The sequence below is a fragment of the Humulus lupulus genome, chromosome 1, assembly GCF_963169125.1.
Source record: "Humulus lupulus chromosome 1, drHumLupu1.1, whole genome shotgun sequence".
Lineage (NCBI taxonomy): Eukaryota > Viridiplantae > Streptophyta > Magnoliopsida > Rosales > Cannabaceae > Humulus > Humulus lupulus.
The window spans coordinates 59,580,867-59,599,497 of record NC_084793.1 but is presented as its reverse complement, the minus strand read 5'-3'; the positions used below and the strand labels follow the sequence as shown (position 1 = coordinate 59,599,497).

Below are 18,631 nucleotides of genomic sequence, written 5' to 3'. Positions count from 1 at the left end.
CTATTCCATAATTCAAGTAACTCATCTATTAAGGGCTCTAAGTAAACATCTATGTCATTCCCGGGTTGTTTAGGTCCAGGAACCAACATAGATAGAAAGGTAAATTCATCCTTCATGCACAATGCAGGTGGCAGATTATATACAACGAGCATTATAGGCCAACAACTATACATGGAACTCATATTTTTGTAAGGATTGATCCCATCAGCAGCAAGTCCTAATCGAAGGTTGTTAGGTTCAAGTTGAAAATATGGCCATCTCTCATAAACTACATCCAAAACCTTTGAATCTACCGGGTGCCGCATTTTCTCGTCTCTTCTTTTATTGGTTGAATGCCATTTTAAGCTTAAAGTCGTCTCTTCTTTTCTAAACATCCTTTGAAACCTTGGTATAATAGGAAAATATCTCAACAATTTGGCAGGCTGCCCTTGTAGAATCTCTTTTGTCTGTTCATTTTGCTTCCATCTTGGATATTGACAAGTGGGACATACTTGGGCATCAGCATTATCTTTTGTATACAATCAACAATCGTTGACACAAGCATGGATATGCTTATAGCTCAAATCAAACATCTTTAGAAACTTTTTAACTGCATACATTGATGTCAGTAGGAGATTATCTTTCGGCAACATTTCTTTGATCATCTCCAACATCTGAGATTCCATGCTTTGTTTTTAGATTATACAGCCCAACGATAGACGGAATTTTTGTATACTTTGAACAACCTTCATACAATGGAGATTCAGCATCTGCTAATAGACTCTAAAAATCAACATCATTGTTATCGTCACCAAAATCATTGACGTTACTTGAAAATACTCCCGCTGCCTGAAATAAATCATATTCAAAACTTGTGTGTTGTCGTGCTGCTTTGAATTGGATCTACCCCATGATGAAACCATGTTTTGTAAGATTGGTCCATGCCCCACAAAACTAAGTGTTCGACAACTTCATCTGAAAGTTGATGTCTTAGATTGTGACATTTGTTGCATGGACAAAGAATCTTGGCTAGAAATCCGAGATTTGTCATGGCTGTCTTAACAAACTCCCTAGCTTTTTGCTCATATTCCACCGTTGCTCTACAATTTTAGAGCATACTTCAATAATCAAGCACTGACACTTAAACTTATACCCAAAATAAACTATATGATTTTGTTTACTAACCTGTTAAGATGGATCCAACTTTTATCCATCTCCAATGAATTTGAATTTGATGTTGTTCTCTTAATAAAATATTGTTTTTTTCTGGGTTTAACAACTGTTAGACAAGACAATCACATTATTTGCGATTGTAATTTCAGGGTCATGACAAGGTCATTAACACACATGTTTTAAAAAGAAAACATGCCTTGGTTGAATTTCAGGTCATCTTAAAAGAGAATTTCATGTCTCTCCATTCCATGCCTTGGTGGAATTGAATAAAACAAAGTGAATGGGTCATTGTTTCAAGTGGGCATGTTTGCTCTAGAGTTGGTTTATATTTTTGACATTGTAAAACTCTATTATATTTATTGAATTTTATGGAATTTTCAACTTATGCTTTGGATGCAATGATTTTTATGTCTTCATGTTTCATTTTATGTATCTACTATATGTCTTCAAGTGGGCAATGATTTTTTATATGGCATCTTAATTTGTACATTTTGTTCTTTGCTGAAGAATTGATTACTGAATTATTTTGCTTAGTACTTAGTGGGCATCACCCCACCGTAGTTTTAGGATTGGACAGATCTTTTGGTTATCTATATGCATATTATGCTTTTCAAGTTGAAACTAGATTTAGAACACTCATCTAAACGTGACTCGGACTATATTATAATTGGCATTGCGAAGAAAATGGTAAGCGGCACCCACATATAGGTGTAACGTTTTGTTTTTTTTTTATGCTAAACTATATTCTTGTTGGTTAGTGTCTATGTTCTTAAAGTTGCCTCTGGCAAATTGTAGTGACATTTCTGCTATTTGTAACTTTATGCTATTTTTTCATTGAGGAAAAAGAATTCGAATTTGGGATTTTTTAAAAAAGTATTATTCTTTTGTGATCACTGGTCTTCTAATTAAGGAATTGGTGTGATCCTTAGCCACTTCTAAGTTATTAGTTTGAAAGAAAAACTGTTAGCATTGATTTATGTTCTATTCACTTATCTCATACCTTAAGCTATAGTGTGTATAATACTAGTTATGGAGTTGGGGTTTTTTGTTTTTTCTTTCAAGTGAATCTCTACTGATCATGGGAGTGACTAAATGCTTGGGGTACTCTTAGGCAATGGTAGTGATCGAGATTGGTGAGAATTTTGGGAGACCATTATATATTTTGTCTAGTCATGGTGAGAATCTTGATAGTACATTTTGCATGGGTGTGTCTTTTTTGTTTCCATTCATAGTTGTTGTTTATCTGGGAACTACCATATTTGAGAAACATAAGCAGGCATCACATTTTTCTAATTGCTTTGAACTACTTTTGCATATGTTTTGATTTTATTATAGCATCTCTGTCTCTTATATCATGTGTTTTCTTTTTTTATGTTGGCTCTTAGAAAAGCTGAGAACATAGAATTTGAATCATTGATTGGTGTGGCTAAGAAGTTACAGTTGACATTGTTTTAATATGTAATAATTTTATTGCTCTATAATTCTTACAGGAAGAACTTGAGATTTAGGATAATCAATGTAATAAAAATAAATAATGAATGGTATTATATATAATTGGTGGCTCATCATAGGAGTTAATTAAATATAATATTACTTTTGACAAGGTCTAGACCTTTGGACTTAAGTCAGCATCACTTTCTTGACAGGGTTGTCTGAAGAGACCTTTTTGTTTAGGGAAAAAACTGAACCATTTTCTTTATTAAGGGTTTTTTTATGGTATATTATTTGGAAAGACACGTAATGTTCAAGTTTATAAGATCAAACGATTTTATTTTCCTAGTCTCAATTCCATGTTCTTAAGAAGTCTTTTAACTTTCTCAAACTATATTCCTCATGAATGAAAAAGTTGTCTTTATTGTTAATAGCTCTTTCACTCTCTTGTTTTACTTGTAACTTCTTCTCAAACCATCATTCCAGTTTGCTGATAAGCCTTTTGTTTTTTTTTTTTGCTGCAATAGAAACGAATTTTTTTCTAAAATATCAAAATGTTGGTTTTAGTTAAACTGTAACCACTAAACTGTGAAGTTGAGGGGAAAACATTTTTATCATTATATTATATATATGTAATTACTCTCTTCAACTACTACATTGGGAAGTCACGTGTCTATGATTATTGTGTCATGAAAACAAAGATTTCCAGAATGCTCAAGTAGATTCACGAGTTAGTAGCGTAAAAAAACTGAGATATATAAGCTAAGATCAGTTCTTATACAGCTTTGCAGTACACTGATAATATCAAAGGACCATATCAGATTGCATAAAATATTTGCCATCACATTTTTCAGACTGCTAAAGCTAGTGGGTGTCTTTCAAAGGCTTTGGAGTGTGAGAAGTTGGAAGTATCACTGTGAATGTAGACTTGGTTTGCAGTGTTTTCATCAGCTCTCTAAACTGAAATTACATCTAATATGGAAAAAAGAAGTCTTTTGATGAAAAATAAGGATCCCATGTATAGAAAATGCTCCAGTGAAGTATTTGGAACTCGCTATATTAAAGCTCGAACAACAGTTAGACAAATGGATGATTATTAAATACTAGAAGAGTGTTGTTGCAGAACTTCCAAACTGGAGACATTGGTAAAGCTTTCTTCTTTATTAACATATTATATTCAATCTTTCCCATCTCAGGAGGACTTTTAAATGACTTATTATTGCCTAAATCTTCTGTATCTAATGACATTATTGGTGATTACATGAGCAATCTGTTTTAGGTAATGGAAACATTTACAATTGTTTTATTTATGCCTAGACTCTTTGGACATAATTCTCTAGTGTTCATCAGTGGATAATGCAAAAATACAAACATATTTGTAGTAGTGTCTTCTTCGATTACCTTTACTTTTGTGAGTACTTTAAACTGATGTGATAAAGGTAATAAAATGAAGTCTATTTATATTCAAGTTAGGAAACACAAGTCTTAAGTCACTATCTTACACATAACTCTAAACACAGTTACCACAACTACATCACATGCTAGCACTTTTTTTATTTTTATGTTTCACAAACTCACAGGTTTGAATCTAATATTCCTATTACAGATTACATAAATCTATGAATAACACCACAAGGTCTGTTCCAACTTCTAAACATGGATATTCTTCACAATACATGTATCAGTTCAATGTCAATTCCCTTACTCATTAAGTAGCTTTGTGGATTTTATTTACTTTTAAATAGTGTCCTTTTATATTTCTTTTCTCTGTTTTTCACCTAGTTTTTTATCATTTGTAACAAAAAATATGAATTGAGAAGACCCTTTTTCTCTTTTGGTTGTTCATTGGGTCTATATTCTGTTTTTCTAAATGTGTGGTGGGATGTTCTGTTTTATATCATTGGCATGACTGTTGCAGCCATCCTTGCTAAATTTGAATTATATGTCAAGGTAAACATATATTTATATATTATTAATTACTTATTTATTTGTAGCAATTAAGTCTATAGTGGCATTTAAGCCTTGATTCTCTTAAAATATAATTTAAAAATTTATGGTAGCATCCCACTTGGTTTTGCACTAAGGAATAATTTTGGCTGGTTATATATTAGTATAACTTGTTTTTATCTTTGATTATACATATAATTGTTTATGGCTGAAAAATCTAATCTATACATATATGGAAATAATGAAAACAATATGAGTAAATGAAAAATCTAATCTATACATGTAATGAAAAATCTAATCTATACATATAAAAGCTTACCTAACCATCTATCAATATCAAGTCAAAAAATTCAAACAACACACAATAAGTTTTCTTCCTTATATCACCACAGCACACAAACAAATTTTCCAGAACCTACTTCTCTAATACACACAAGTTTTCAAACTTTCGTTATCACCGCAGCACACAATTTTAATCTCATAACCTACTTCTCTATTGATGAATATTTAAGATATTCAAAATCCTCTAACATTTTTAAGATATTAATAATAAGAGTTAAAAGAACATAATTCCGTACCTCTTGCAAATTAACTTTGCAATGCTCCTTGCCAATTCGATCCACAACCTAAAGAATATAATCAATACCTAAAAGATTAATACAAAATTAAAATTAAATGATACAAAAGAACCATAAAATTCATAAAATTACTTCTTATCAGTTGAAGGTCAAAATAGTTTATTTGGCAGGGTTAAATCGTTAGAGCTGAACATAAAGATGTGTGTGAAGCCATTCTACATGGTAGTATCTTATCTTCAAAGTGGTTGGTAATTTCTTAAGATCAGATGAATGAAACTAACCATCAAATTCGATTAAGAAATATACACATATATATACATATACACATGTAAACTAATTAAGTGGCTTTTAGTTTCCTATGATCATGTGACAAATTCTATTAATGCTTACAGGTAAACCAGGGATGTTAGACACAGAACTTGAAGCAACACGCCTAAATTTATGTCTTGGAGAATAAAACTTATAGTCTCGAGCAGACACAACTACTTCATTTCGACCAGTCAATCGTTTAAACCTACAACATGAGCAATCCAGTGAAGTCAAAAATAGAAGAAAGAAAAACAAAAAACAAAAAAATTGAGCATTCTGACATTTAAACAGTCAAACCATTGAAGGATTTATGGGAACAATACATAATAGCTTAAAACAATAAACATGACGGAGCATTATGAAAACATTAAGTGCAAATAACAATCCTTCCTCTTAACATGAAGATAAACACAAATGGGTTACTGTCACCAGAGAGAAAAAATGGCCCAAAAAGTAATTTGATACTAATATCAAACATCAATATCGATAAATTTACTTGTTTAACTTTCATAATAAGCATTTGATCATGGAAGATCTATAGAAAGACTAAGTATAATAGTCTAATATATTGGCATAAGGAGATTATGCATATATCATAGAGGAAAATAATGTAAACATCATAGGAAGTAGGTTTACAAAAAAGCATGCAGCAAATTATATTGAGGTGTTTCAAACAAGACAATCTGTTTCTATAAATCTTAAAGCCATATTAGTGGTAGCAGTAAATCTAAACTTTATTCCAAACGTCAAGGTTCGTTTATCCTGTTATGAATTATGCAATCTCATTCTCTCTAGTTTTTCTTCAGATTTCACAAGTGAAAAAATGAGAAGTAGTAGGTGTTGCCAAAAAGCAACCATGAAGTCACAGATTTGTTTTAAAAAGCCCCAACAAAAGCCTAGGCTTATGACCCTTAACTTGAGGCAGAGGGAAAATCTTGTATGCATTTTCTTAAAGTTGACGAGGAAGCCAAGGGAAAATCTTGAAAGTAAGTTTGATTTATCTTTTGTTGTTGTTGTTGTTGGTAATTAATATTTGCTTTACTGCCTGCTGCATATGCAACTTAGTTAAAATTTGTCAATAGATATTAAAACAGCCTTTGAAATCCAAAATTTATCTAATTCGATCTTAAAATTTGGGGATAAAATATATACACACATTTACTTTAAAGGCATTTTAAGTATGACTTAGTAAATTTTGACAAAATGGATAAGAGAGTGTACCTATTTCACACAATACAACAATAAGTTTTGATCGTTTTCTGAATATATGGGATTAAATGGTACTTTTTCCATAATTGAATTTTTTCTTTCCGGGGATGATTGAGATGTTATTATCAAATAATTTTTTTTTTCTAGGGGACATTTATACTCTAATAGAAATTACAGAGTATATACTGAATATACTCTGGCTTCTTGTATATTAGACTCGTCTCATGTGTGTGCCATTGAATAACAAAATCGATTGTATTTATTGAAGCTAAAGCTGCAGAGGACATCAGCTAGGATGATTCTTTGCAATTCGACTTCGACACTATAAGGAAGGCAACCGACGAATTTTCTGATGAAAACAAACTTGGAGAAGGTGGATGTGGAGCCGTTTACAAGGTAAAATCGTAACAAAGAAAGTGGTTTTCTGTTCATAATAAAAGTTTGTATATCAAAAAGATATTTGATCAATATCTTGATTGAGATTTGACTCATTCTCCTTGCATATTATTCCATGTACTGCTTCTTCAGGGTAGGCTATCTAATGGACAATATATAGCAGTAAAAAGGCTCTCCAAGACTGCAGGACAGGGTGACGAAGAGTTTAAAAATGAAGTTAAGCTTGTTGCTAAACTTCAACACCGTAATTTAGTTCGACTTCTAGGCTTCTGCTTATTACTATGAATATATGATTTAAACTTTGCTTATTACTGCCCTCATCATAATAGAATAGGCTATTGAATTTGAATGGTGTTGACCATCTTTTCTCCATATACTTGAATAAATTCATTCAAATGAATTGTGTGTGTGTCCGTTTGGGGTAGGTAGAAGGGAGGAGGTGGGGTTTGAGGCCTATGTAATATCAAGTCATCTTTATTAGTTAGCAGGGGCCAAATGAATAGAGTTTTTTTTTTCAGCTGCAATACTCATTCAACACTGCAAGTTCATTGACCCAATGCCCAGATTCATTGCAATACAACACTACAACACTCATAGCAATAAATTCAACACTCAAACAATGACCCACAAAGTTGAAAAAACTCAAAATCAAATGAATGCTTCAAATAAAAAGTCTGAAAATATTTCAAATCAGCATATGCCCAAACCGTACCTGGTGAAAGCTAATGTAGTTGAGGTAACCCAAGTCTTGAACTGGTTGGTGACTAAGTGAGGAAGGGAGGTGCGACTGAGCCGAGATTGAGGGAGTGAGGCCTTGGATTGAAAAATTTCCAACAATCTGCAAAACCCATAATTAATTTTGAAAATGCTAATAACTTTTGAGGTTAATGCTTCCAATAACACCTAAAACTAAATATACTTACCTGGCTTGCCAAGACCGAAGAGAAGGAGTGAAACCGAGAAGCCCAACAACTGGCCGTTGACAGAGAGATAGAGAAAGACGAGAGAGAGAGAGAGAGAGAGAGAGAGAGAGAGAGGAGATATGAGGGATGGAGGAGACTTGAGCTGAGATTTGAGGGATGGAGGAGATTTGAGCTGAGATTTGAAGCAGGGATGGAGGAAACCGAAGCAGGATTGAGTTCAGAGACATACTGTGCTTAGCCGAAGAAGAAAATGGGTAAGTCCGAAATTGGAAGGAATTATTCTAAAAAAATGTATAAGTGGCGGGCTCCCAAAAAAATTACCGCATTTTTCATTAACTTTGCCACATATATAATATTTTGCATAATACTTTTTCATTAGTATTATATTCATGTGCTATAGAAAGGGGTATTTGGTGTAATGCATCAACACTCATAAGAGGAGTGATCATTGAAGAATATGATCCAAGTGTTCATGTGAAGTTCAATGAGAGTATGAAGTCGATGCATGCTTACTCTTATTGATAGTTTGAGTTGTGAGTTTAGAGAATTTGAGTCAAAGAGGAGATTGTTAAGTATTGACTCAAATTAATTTATCATGGTTTTTATTTATAGAGTTTTTTTTTAATTATGGGTAATGAATAATTTGTGTAAAATAAGTGTCTTGTTGCTCATGTTTTGTAACTATAAATATATTATTTGTGTATGAAAATGTGAGTGACTTTTGAATAGAGTGTGAGATTGGGTTTTGAAGAAGAGTGAAAGTGAGTTTAAAGTGTATAAAGTGCGAGAGTGAATTTGAAAAGTGAAAGAGTGAGAAGTAAATGGTGTATTAGGTTTCGGGTGAAAAGATTAAGAGAGTTTTAAGTTTATGTAATATTTAAATTTGAGGTGAAACAGATCTCTCTTTGTGAATTTAATAATTTTATCCAACCGAGTAAATTTCTTTACATTTTTTTATTATTTCTGAAGCTGTTTAAGTTGTTTTTTTTACTTCCCAACATATCTATATAGCAGTTTTGTGTCATGATAATATTGGAAATATTGCAAAAACATTGTTAATTAATATTTTCGACATCTTTATTGAGGAAAACTTAGTCATTATTCCACGCACGCATACAAAGGTTACAACATTATCGTACGTAAGGGAAACTAACCCTTACGACACATAATAATAACGGACAAGAAGAGTTTTCCTCATTTTACGACGAGTCGTATTACATGGATGAGTCAAGCAAGAGTCCATTCACCCACGACCTTTGGTTGTAGCAGTCGAGATTATTTCCATAGCCGATCCGGAATATATCACAGTACCTCTTAAAGAATCCAATTCGGTCTTCCACCTTAGCGTTCCAGCCTTGGCCGCACTCAAGCCCACCGTTGATGATGTTCGTGGTCACACCGTAGCCGGGGACTCGACCGGCGCTCTGATCAGCTCCCGAGGGATTCCATCTTCCGGTTATGACGTCATGACATGATGGCTTCGGTGACTGTGGGGTCATCCAGAACCAGATTGCTGCCTTGAAAGAAATTACGGGGTCCGTAGACACTAGGTCTGGGCTGTTTAGTAGGTCCACTCCAATGGCTTGTCCACATTGTCCGTAGTTGTAATTCCTATAAGAATTTGGCGTTTAGTTTGGACAATTTAATTTAACTAAGATAAAGAGTAAAGTAAAGCAAACCATACCATCAGTTACCAATTATACTTTATTAGTTAATATCTTTACCTTAACTAAAAATTGAGGGATGACTTGACTTAATTTAAGTAAATAGGCATAATACATGCAAACTTTTTATACCGAAGAGAAAGTTTTATAGGTTCCTTACTATATTTGTCTGTTAAAAAACATATATTCAAAAGTCGTATTAGCTTGTTATACTAAATGTTCACATGTGAATAATTTAGGGTTAAAATTGTAGTTTTTTTATGAAAAATAATTATAAAAAGTAAAAAAGTAAAGTCGGTGTTTGGTAAATTAATATTTGATGCAGTCAAGATTAAAAAAGTTTCTAAATTTGACTTACTACAAGAAGTATGTATATCTAATACAACATACTTTATTATTATACCATGATCCCACTTGGTCCGGTGGGTCCACCATTCTTGACCAAAATTATTTAAATATATAATCATTATTCACAGATTATTAAAATTTACCAGGAAAGTTGCATCGGACCACGGCCATAGTATTGCCTTCCGGAAGCACAAGGATAAGATGGCCTAGGTTCACAGTAATTACTTGGCGGGTCTCGCTCCCTGACGAAGCAGTATCCCCAAGAATATGGGCCATCAGGTGCCGTTGGCCATCCACCTACACATAACATAAGATCATCTCAATTTATATATATATATATATATATAAATCGATATTCATATATACGACCAAATGTGTACTAATTAATTCAAAAATTAACAGTATCTATAGAACTTATAATATATAACCTGTAGTTTCATGGGAAGTTTGGGCTAAGAAAGCCGCAATCTCCCTTTTCTTTGTTGCATCGTCACCGGTGGTGCCGAAGCCAGGAAAAGCTTTAGCGGCGGAGATGAAAGCATCGTAAGTGTAAAAGTTTCTGGCGGGACAAGCACCATCATTACGATGCTTAAGCATATCATCAAAAGTGGCCCTTGAAATGATACCACCAAGGTCCCCAGCACTTGGTTTGCATTGGCTTTGGCAACCGTCTTTGCAGTACTCGTCTGTGTTGCCACACCACCCGAATTGGCTGCAGCACAGCCCTCCTGGGCACAGAGCACCCCCGGCTTGCCTTCCACATTGCTCAGCTGATCCTCCTTGTATGGTGAACAACAAGAGGGAAACAATTGTCAATGCCCAAAACTTCATCTTTATCAGATATACTATATACCTTTTTCTTGGTATTTTAATATGGTTGATGTTTGAGTAGTGGGTGTGTGCTTATTATATATATGTAGAATGAGAACGGATCTAGAAGAGTGAGGTTTTGGTTTTAGTTTTTTTTTTCCTTTTTGTTTATTAAATAAAAATAAAATAAAAAAGTCTAAAGTCATCTGGATTATTAAAGTTACATGGCTAGTTTGGTGAGCCTTTTGTCTAATTCTCGTCTTATCTAGTACCAATCGTAGAATAAATAAAGAAAAAAACTTTGGTAAATATGGGGTTTGAAAAGTCAGAGATGTGGCGAGGCGGCTTCAATGGTATTGGACATTTTAACCGTATGTTCATAATTCTCGTAGCTTTTCATTTTGTTTTTATAAATTATAATAACTAAGAGCAGTCACATCTACTTAATCTTTTATACCGTGATTCTCAATATATTTCTTTACATCATTTAAATATTATATTTTTAAACATATTTTATTAATTAAAGTAAAATAAAATAATTAAAAATAATAATAATAAATATACATATACTAAATAAGAGAGAAAAAACTTATAAAGAAAAATAACAATATTAAAATATTATATAAAGGATATGTAAATGTAGATACAGATTAATTGGAATTTATGCATAGCTATTATAAATATATATATAAATGAGTTGATGGAAGGTGATTTTGTGAGTTTTAGCTAAATATTATAGAGAAAATGTATTACAAAATATATCACCAAAACATATTTTTTATAATTTACCTCAAAGTTTTACATTATATCATATATCAATTTCTCTATTTTTTTCTCTACATCATTTAAATATTATATTTTAAAAAAATATTTTATTCATTTTAAGAAATAAAATAATTAAATATAATAGTATCTAAGTTTATAAAAAAAATAATAAAATATTTATAGCTTGATGAATAATGTTTCACTACATATAAAGAAATATTGTTCATTTAGGTAAAAAAAAATATAATTTTACATCACTCATTGGAAGACTATTTAACAATTATTTCTCTATATTATAAAGAATTAGACATTTTACCTCTTCCATTGGAAGTGCTCTGAGAACTTATATATAAGCTTTTGTTGTGTATAAACTTATATATATTTATCCAGGGAGCCACTATGGCAAATCTAATTTTTTGACAATATTTCTTGCATAGATATAATAATTTTTTATAACATTGTAATTATTTAGAGCATCCAATAAATTTTCAATAAATTTTAAATAGTTTACGAAGCCGAAAATAAGATTCAAACTGTCAAATTTTTTGACAACACCGATGCATCCTTTTTCTATTTTCAGCATCTGGATAGATATAATCCCAATTTTTTTTATATAACGGTGTACATTGTAGCTAACTGAAGCATCCTACAAATTTTCAAGAAATTCTGAATAAATTATGGTACCGAAAGCAGGGTTTAAACAGTTTATTGCACGCATGCCTATTTTTTTATGTACGCGTTTGACAGTTTGAACCATTTTTCGGCTTCGTAAACTATTCAGAATTTCTTAAAAATTTGCGGGATGCTCTAAATAACTATAATTTATATTGTCATATAAAAAAAATTTGGATTATTGATAACTCTACAAAATAGAGTTATTTTACCGCTTTTTATGTGCTAATTGTTGCTTAATTCTTGAGTTTTTAATTGATTTATTAAGTTTTTAAGTAATTTTGAATTTATTAGGTTTATTTTGATTTTATATTTATTTGTATGTTTTTATAGTTATTATATTGTAATATGTTGTAATTTAATTATTTGAATTATTGTTGAGTGTTTAGTTGTAAAAATAGATGCATATTTATTCAACTTAAGTGTCAAAACAAATTAAGTTTAAATTAATATTTTCTTTAAATTAATAAGATGTATTTGTATTTTGAAAATATTTATTTGAAGTTAATTTGTACTATTTTATAGAAATTAATTTGCATTTTTTTTTATTTAAAGGAAATCAATTATAGAAGTGGCATTTATGAAGAGAAAATAAGCAAATTGTGGCAAAAAGCCATCTCCTTCATTCGGCCCAAGCCTGGACCAAGGCCCAAGCCCACGTCGGCCCAACTCCACTGCCTTCAGCAGCTCCACTGCTGGCTCTTTCCCTCCAGCCACGTGTCCTTGCCAGCAGCCACAAGCTCCTTCTCTTCAGCCTGCTGCCTTCCACGTTACACCCCCAGCCGTACGCCTGCAGCTCTTCAACCATCTCAGCCAGCACTCAGCCCAAACATGGGCTCTCTTCAGCCTCATCTCCTTCAGCAGGCCCACGTTGGCCCAGCCTTGCCCCAGCCCGTCCGTACGGCCCAACAGCTCCACGCCTGGCACAAACAGCCCAGCCGCCTGCCTTCAATCAGCCTCTTGAGCCCATAAAATTACATTTTGTCCCCTATGACAAAAATGCCACCTTTTTACCCATTTTCTACACACTTTTTTACCCCAAAATCATCATCACTCCTACAATTTACCCCTATTTACAATATTATTATTAATTTAATCAATTTACTTAATTTAAATTGATTATTTTAATAATCTCATTTTGGCTATAAATAAGGGTTTTGAAGACCATTTTGGGGTGCTTAATGTTTTGGTTACCATCTTTTTCTCTCATTTTCTCTCTACCATTCTCTCTTCCATTTGGGTTTTTCAAGAGCATTTTGCAAGTATGTATGTCTTTTATTTTGTAATTTCTACTCTAGTTATGTGCTTCTAATCTTTTTCATAAGATTATTAAGATCATGATGAAGCAACTTGTAACTAGGTAATATTTATGTTGTATGTTGATTTCCCTTGTAATACAACAAAGTTTATGGATTTTTCTTCTACATATATTTCTTTCATCTTAAATATCTTGTATTTTAGATTGTTAGAACATATTTACACTTTGTTCTTCATTAGTGCATAAACATAATATTCTTTGTGTAAGATGTGTCATTAAATTGTACACATCCATGCTTAGAACAAAAATATTATGTTTTGCATTATAAATAATGTTCATTGATTTATTTGTTATTTCATTAGATTGATTTACACTAAATGCTTTGAAATTATAATTTTGAAAAGCGAAGAAAAATCCTATCTTTTTATAAGAAAATTGTGCTTAAAATTATAAATATTTTTGGAAAATGATAGTTTAAATTATTTTAACTATCACTAAAACTTGGGAATCAATATACTAATAAATATTATTAAACTTACATTTTGTGGATTCTAGTATCTTAATAATCTTTTCTTTTAACACTTATTGTCAAATCATTATTGGTTTATTTTCATTCTCTTAAATAGCTTTATTTTTCAATCTTTTATTTCATGTTCATAATATTAAAACTCATCAATCTTTGGAACTAGGTTAGAATTTATTACTTTTGACTTAAAATAGTTTTCTTTTTTATGTTAGACAACTCCCTTGGGTTCGATCTCGTGCTTACACGAAAACTATTCTATAAATACGATTCGTGCGCTTGTGAGTATAAATTTTTAAACATACCCGTTTTGGGTCCACCAAGTTTTTGGCGCCGTTGCCGGGGAGTTGCAAGAGAAAAGAAACGAAAATTATCTCAAGGTTAGTAAATTCTTCTACTAGTTATTTTAATTCTTGCACTTAAAAAAAAAACTAAAAAATATATATATCTATAAAAACTAAAAAAAAAAAGATAAAAAGAAATTTGGGACGGTTCAACCACCCATAAAAAAATATACTTATATTTCTATATTTATTGTTTTTTTTAGTGACGGCACTTGTGCCTCCTATCTATCCTTTTAAATTTTTATAGTCGATGGCACTTGTGCCTCCTAATTTTGTTGTAATTTTATTTCTTTATTTTGTTGTATTTTTATTTTATTTAAATTCCGCAAATTACTAGTTGATGGCAATTTTGCCTTCTAGCTAGTTGATGGCAAATTTTTGCCTCCTAGTCCTCTATCTTATGTTTAAGTTGATGGCACTTGTGCCTCCTAGTTTTTACCTTAATTTTGTTATGGTTGATGGCATGCTATGCCTCCCTACTCTTGCCTAAATTTTAGTCTTATTTAATTTTTGCCTTATTTTTCTTTGTCTTCTTTAATATTTTAGTGTAATATTGTGAAAAATACTTGAAAAAAAAAAGAGAGAAACCTAAATCTTGTCCTTTCAACATAAGCAATTTTTGCTTAAAGGAAATTTGAACAAAATTCCCATCCGCCTCTACTAATTAACCTCGGGGAGTTGTTAGTAGTGCGCGAGTAAGTGGAAACAAATAGGCCTGGGCACAAGTAAACCATAAGAATTATATTGTTGTGAAATCTCTAAAAATTCTAAGTATGCTCGGTGGTTGCGGTTTTAACTGATCTTCCACATCAGAAAATTGCTTGTTTGAGATTATCATTGTTGCCTTGTTTGTGAAAATTGTATGCATCATTGGGAACGTAACTCGAAAAAACGATTAGTAAAAAGACGTTTATCTCTATTTGAAATTGAAAGTGTTAGTAAAAATTTGAGCATCATGGAACCTATTGCTAATATTGTTGATGAAACTGTTGTGCCTGAAAAAACTTTGCTTGAATATTTTGCACCTATTTCATCTAATGCTCCTTCATGCATTGTTTTACCTACTACTTCTGCTACTCATTTTGATCTTAAACCTGCAATCATTCAATTATTGCCATCTTTTTATGGGTTAGATAGAGAGGATCCTTACATGCATGTCAAAGATTTCTTAGAAATTTTCTCAACATTTAAATTTCAAAATTTTTCTGATGAGTCGGTCAAACTAAGATTGTTCCCTTTTTCATTAAAAGACAAATCAAAAGCCTGGTTAAATTCCCTTCCCACGGGGTCTATAACTACATGGGATCAACTTTATAATAAATTCTTACTGAAATTTTTTCCTATGTCTAAAACTGATAGTCTAAGGAGAGAAATCTCCGAGTTTTTTCAAAAAGATAATGAAGAGTTTTATGAATGTTGGGAAAGATTTAAAGATTTATTATTAAAATGTCCTCATCATGGTTTTGAAAAATGGAGACTTGTAAAATATTTTTATGATGGTTTGACTCCCTCTAATCGTCAAATGATTCAATCTATGCATACTGGAAAATTTTTAAAATTTCAAGGACAAGAGGCGTGGGACGCCCTTGAAGATTTATCTGTCAATTCACAACAATGGAATTATTTTGATCCTAGGTCTAGGTCAACTAATTCACCAAAAAGAGGAGGAAGGTATGAAGTAAAAGAAGAATTAGACTTAAGAACATCCTTAGACAAATTAGCGAGAAAAGTAGAAGCTTTAGCCATAAGCCAAACTATAAACTCTCCAATTCAACCTAGAAAAGATGTTTGTTCTATATGTTCTAGTCCTTGCCATAATTCACAATCATGCCCTTCCTACCAAGAAGCCTTTTCTGAGGAGGCCAATGCTCTTCATTCTTATGGGAAACCAAATGATAGCCCATTTTCGTCCACCTACAATCCAAATTGGAGAAACCATCCAAACTTTTCATGGAGACAAAACCAACCCCAAATGAATCAAGGGCACCAATACAACACACAAAACCAAGCTCATGCCCCACAAAATCAACCATATCCGCAACAAAGAAAACCTTCCTTAGAAGATACTTTACAACAATTTATGCAATCCACCCAACAAATCCTACAAAATCAATCTCAATCTATTACCAAACTCGAGACACAAGTAGGACAACTCGCCACTGCTTTAGCTGATAGAGAAAAAGGAACATTCCCTAGTCAACCTATCCCTAATCCAAAAGGTCAATATGAGATAGGAAAGTCTAGTCATAATGGAGAAGTCAAATCAATTTCAACTCTTAGGTCTGGAAAGAAAATTGTCAAACCCGATTACATACCCGAGGTTGAAAACGAAAAAGAAAAAGAAAAGAGTCAGCCTCCTAGTTCTAATCTCAATGACTCATCAAACAAAGAAACTCCAATCCATCCTTTCATTCCAAAAGCCCCATTCCCACAAAGATTACTTCCAATTAAAAAAGGCAGTCAATATAATGACATCTTAGAAGTTTTTAAACAAGTTAGTATCAATATCCCTTTCTTAGATGCCATTAAACAAATTCCTGCCTACTCTAAATTTTTAAAGGATCTTTGTACTGTTAAAAGAAACACTAATGTTCTTAAAAAGGTGTTTTTAACTGAACAAGCTAGTTCCATTATTCAATATAAGAGTCTTGTTAAATATAAAGATCCTGGGTGTCCCACAATTTCATGCATTATTGGTGATCATTTTATTAACAAAGCTTTACTTGATTTGGGTGCTAGTGTAAATTTATTGCCTTATTCTGTTTATAAGCAACTTGGTCTTGGTGAGCTAAAACCTACCTCTATAACTCTTCAATTAGCCGATCGTTCTGTAAAAATTCCTAGAGGCATTATAGAGGATGTTTTGATAAAAGTTGATAAATTTTATTTTCCTGTTGACTTCATTGTTCTTGATACTCAACTTGTGGAAAATATGCATGCTCAAATTCCTATCATTTTAGGTAGACCATTCTTAGCTACATCTAATGCAATCATAAATTATCGTAATGGTGTTTTGAAATTATCTTTTGGAAATATGACTGTTGAATTGAATGTTTTTAATGTTGCTAAATCTGTTGAGTGTGAGGAAATACATGAAGTTAACATGATAGATAGCATATGTGAAGATGATGGAAATGACTTACTTGACTTTTGTGAAAAATACTTTGGTATGAACTTGCATGTTGATGACTCTAATGATGATGTGAATTCTTTGGTAGAGCCTATACCCTTAAATGAAACCAAAGTTGAACCTTTTTCACCCTTAGATCATGTTCAATCAATTTCTGAGTCTCCAAAGTTAGACCTTAAACCTTTACCAGAAAATTTAAAGTATGCTTTTCTAGGAGAATCTGAAACTTTACCTGTTATCATAGCATCCGCTTTAGATAAAGAACAAGAAGATAAGTTGTTAGATGTCCTTAGAAAACATAAAGAAGCCATAGGTTGGACCATTGGAGATATTAAAGGAATTAGCCCATCCATATGTATGCATAGAATCCATCTAGAAGAGAATGCTAAAACCTCTCGGGAATGTCAAAGAAGATTAAACCCAAATATGAAAGAAGTAGTTAGAGAAGAGGTCATAAAATTGTTAGACGTAGGTATCATTTACCCTATTTCTGATAGTCAATGGGTTAGTCCAGTTCAAGTTGTGCCTAAGAATTCTGGGATCACAGTTGTTGAAAATGAGAAAAATGAATTAATCCCTACTAGAGTACAAACGGGGTGGAGAGTGTGCATAGATTATAGAAAGCTGAATAATGTTACTAGAAAAGACCATTTTCCATTACCTTTCATTGATCAAATGCTTGAACGATTAGCTGGCCATGCATATTACTGCTTTCTTGATGGGTATTCGGGGTATAACCAAATCCCCATCGCCCCAGAAGATCAAGAAAAGACTACTTTTACATGCCCTTTTGGAACTTTTGCATATCGTCGCATGCCCTTTGGATTATGTAATGCACCTGCGACTTTTCAAAGATGTATGATTTCGATTTTTTCTGACATGGTTGAAAGATTTCTTGAAGTATTTATGGATGATTTTTCTGTGTTTGTTTCTTCCTTTGATGAATGTCTGCATCATCTTTCACTTGTTTTAATTCGTTGCAAAGAGAAAAACCTTGTGCTTAACTGGGAAAAATGTCATTTTATGGTTAAAAAAGGGATTGTTTTAGGTCATGTAATCTCATCTGATGGAATAGAAGTTGATAAATCTAAAGTTGATCTTATTTCAAAACTTCCCCCACCTAAAACTGTGAAAGAAATTAGATCATTCTTAGGCCATGCTGGTTTTTATAG

General features: G+C 32.3%; 1 protein-coding gene, 1 long non-coding RNA gene and 1 other non-coding gene across 3 annotated transcripts; 1 reads left to right on the top strand and 2 right to left on the bottom strand.

The window, feature by feature from the left end:
• The first annotated feature begins 6,354 nt into the window (after positions 1-6,354).
• On the top strand, positions 6,355-7,291 carry LOC133778351 (uncharacterized). Its single transcript, XR_009869097.1, has 3 exons — positions 6,355-6,403; positions 6,895-7,022; positions 7,155-7,291. It is a non-coding gene; the product is annotated as an uncharacterized LOC133778351 (long non-coding RNA).
• A 1,706-nt stretch (positions 7,292-8,997) lies between these two features.
• On the bottom strand, positions 8,998-10,850 carry LOC133793037 (probable inactive chitinase-like protein LaCIC). Its single transcript, XM_062230764.1, has 3 exons — positions 10,386-10,850; positions 10,101-10,254; positions 8,998-9,556 (listed from the first exon to the last, which is right to left on the bottom strand). The coding sequence occupies exons 1-3, from the start codon at positions 10,786-10,788 to the stop codon at positions 9,160-9,162; spliced, it is 954 nt and encodes a 317-aa protein (XP_062086748.1). The 5' UTR covers positions 10,789-10,850; the 3' UTR covers positions 8,998-9,159.
• Positions 10,851-15,686: 4,836 nt separating this feature from the next.
• Positions 15,687-15,793, bottom strand: LOC133813451 (small nucleolar RNA R71). The gene has a single exon (XR_009884462.1). It is a non-coding gene; the product is annotated as a small nucleolar RNA R71 (small nucleolar RNA).
• Positions 15,794-18,631: the final 2,838 nt, after the last annotated feature.

What these genes read in the sequence shown, in the direction of transcription:
- LOC133793037 (XM_062230764.1), bottom strand. Translation starts at nt 10,788, where the DNA reads ATGAAGTTTTGGGCATTGACAATTGTTTCCCTCTTGTTGTTCACCATA. An exon ending in AACTTCCCATGAAACTACAG is followed by an intron (nt 10,255 to 10,385) that starts GTTATATATTAT and finishes TGTTATGTGTAG; the next exon opens with GTGGATGGCCAACGGCACCT. An exon ending in GGTCCGATGCAACTTTCCTG is followed by an intron (nt 9,557 to 10,100) that starts GTAAATTTTAAT and finishes AAATTCTTATAG; the next exon opens with GAATTACAACTACGGACAAT.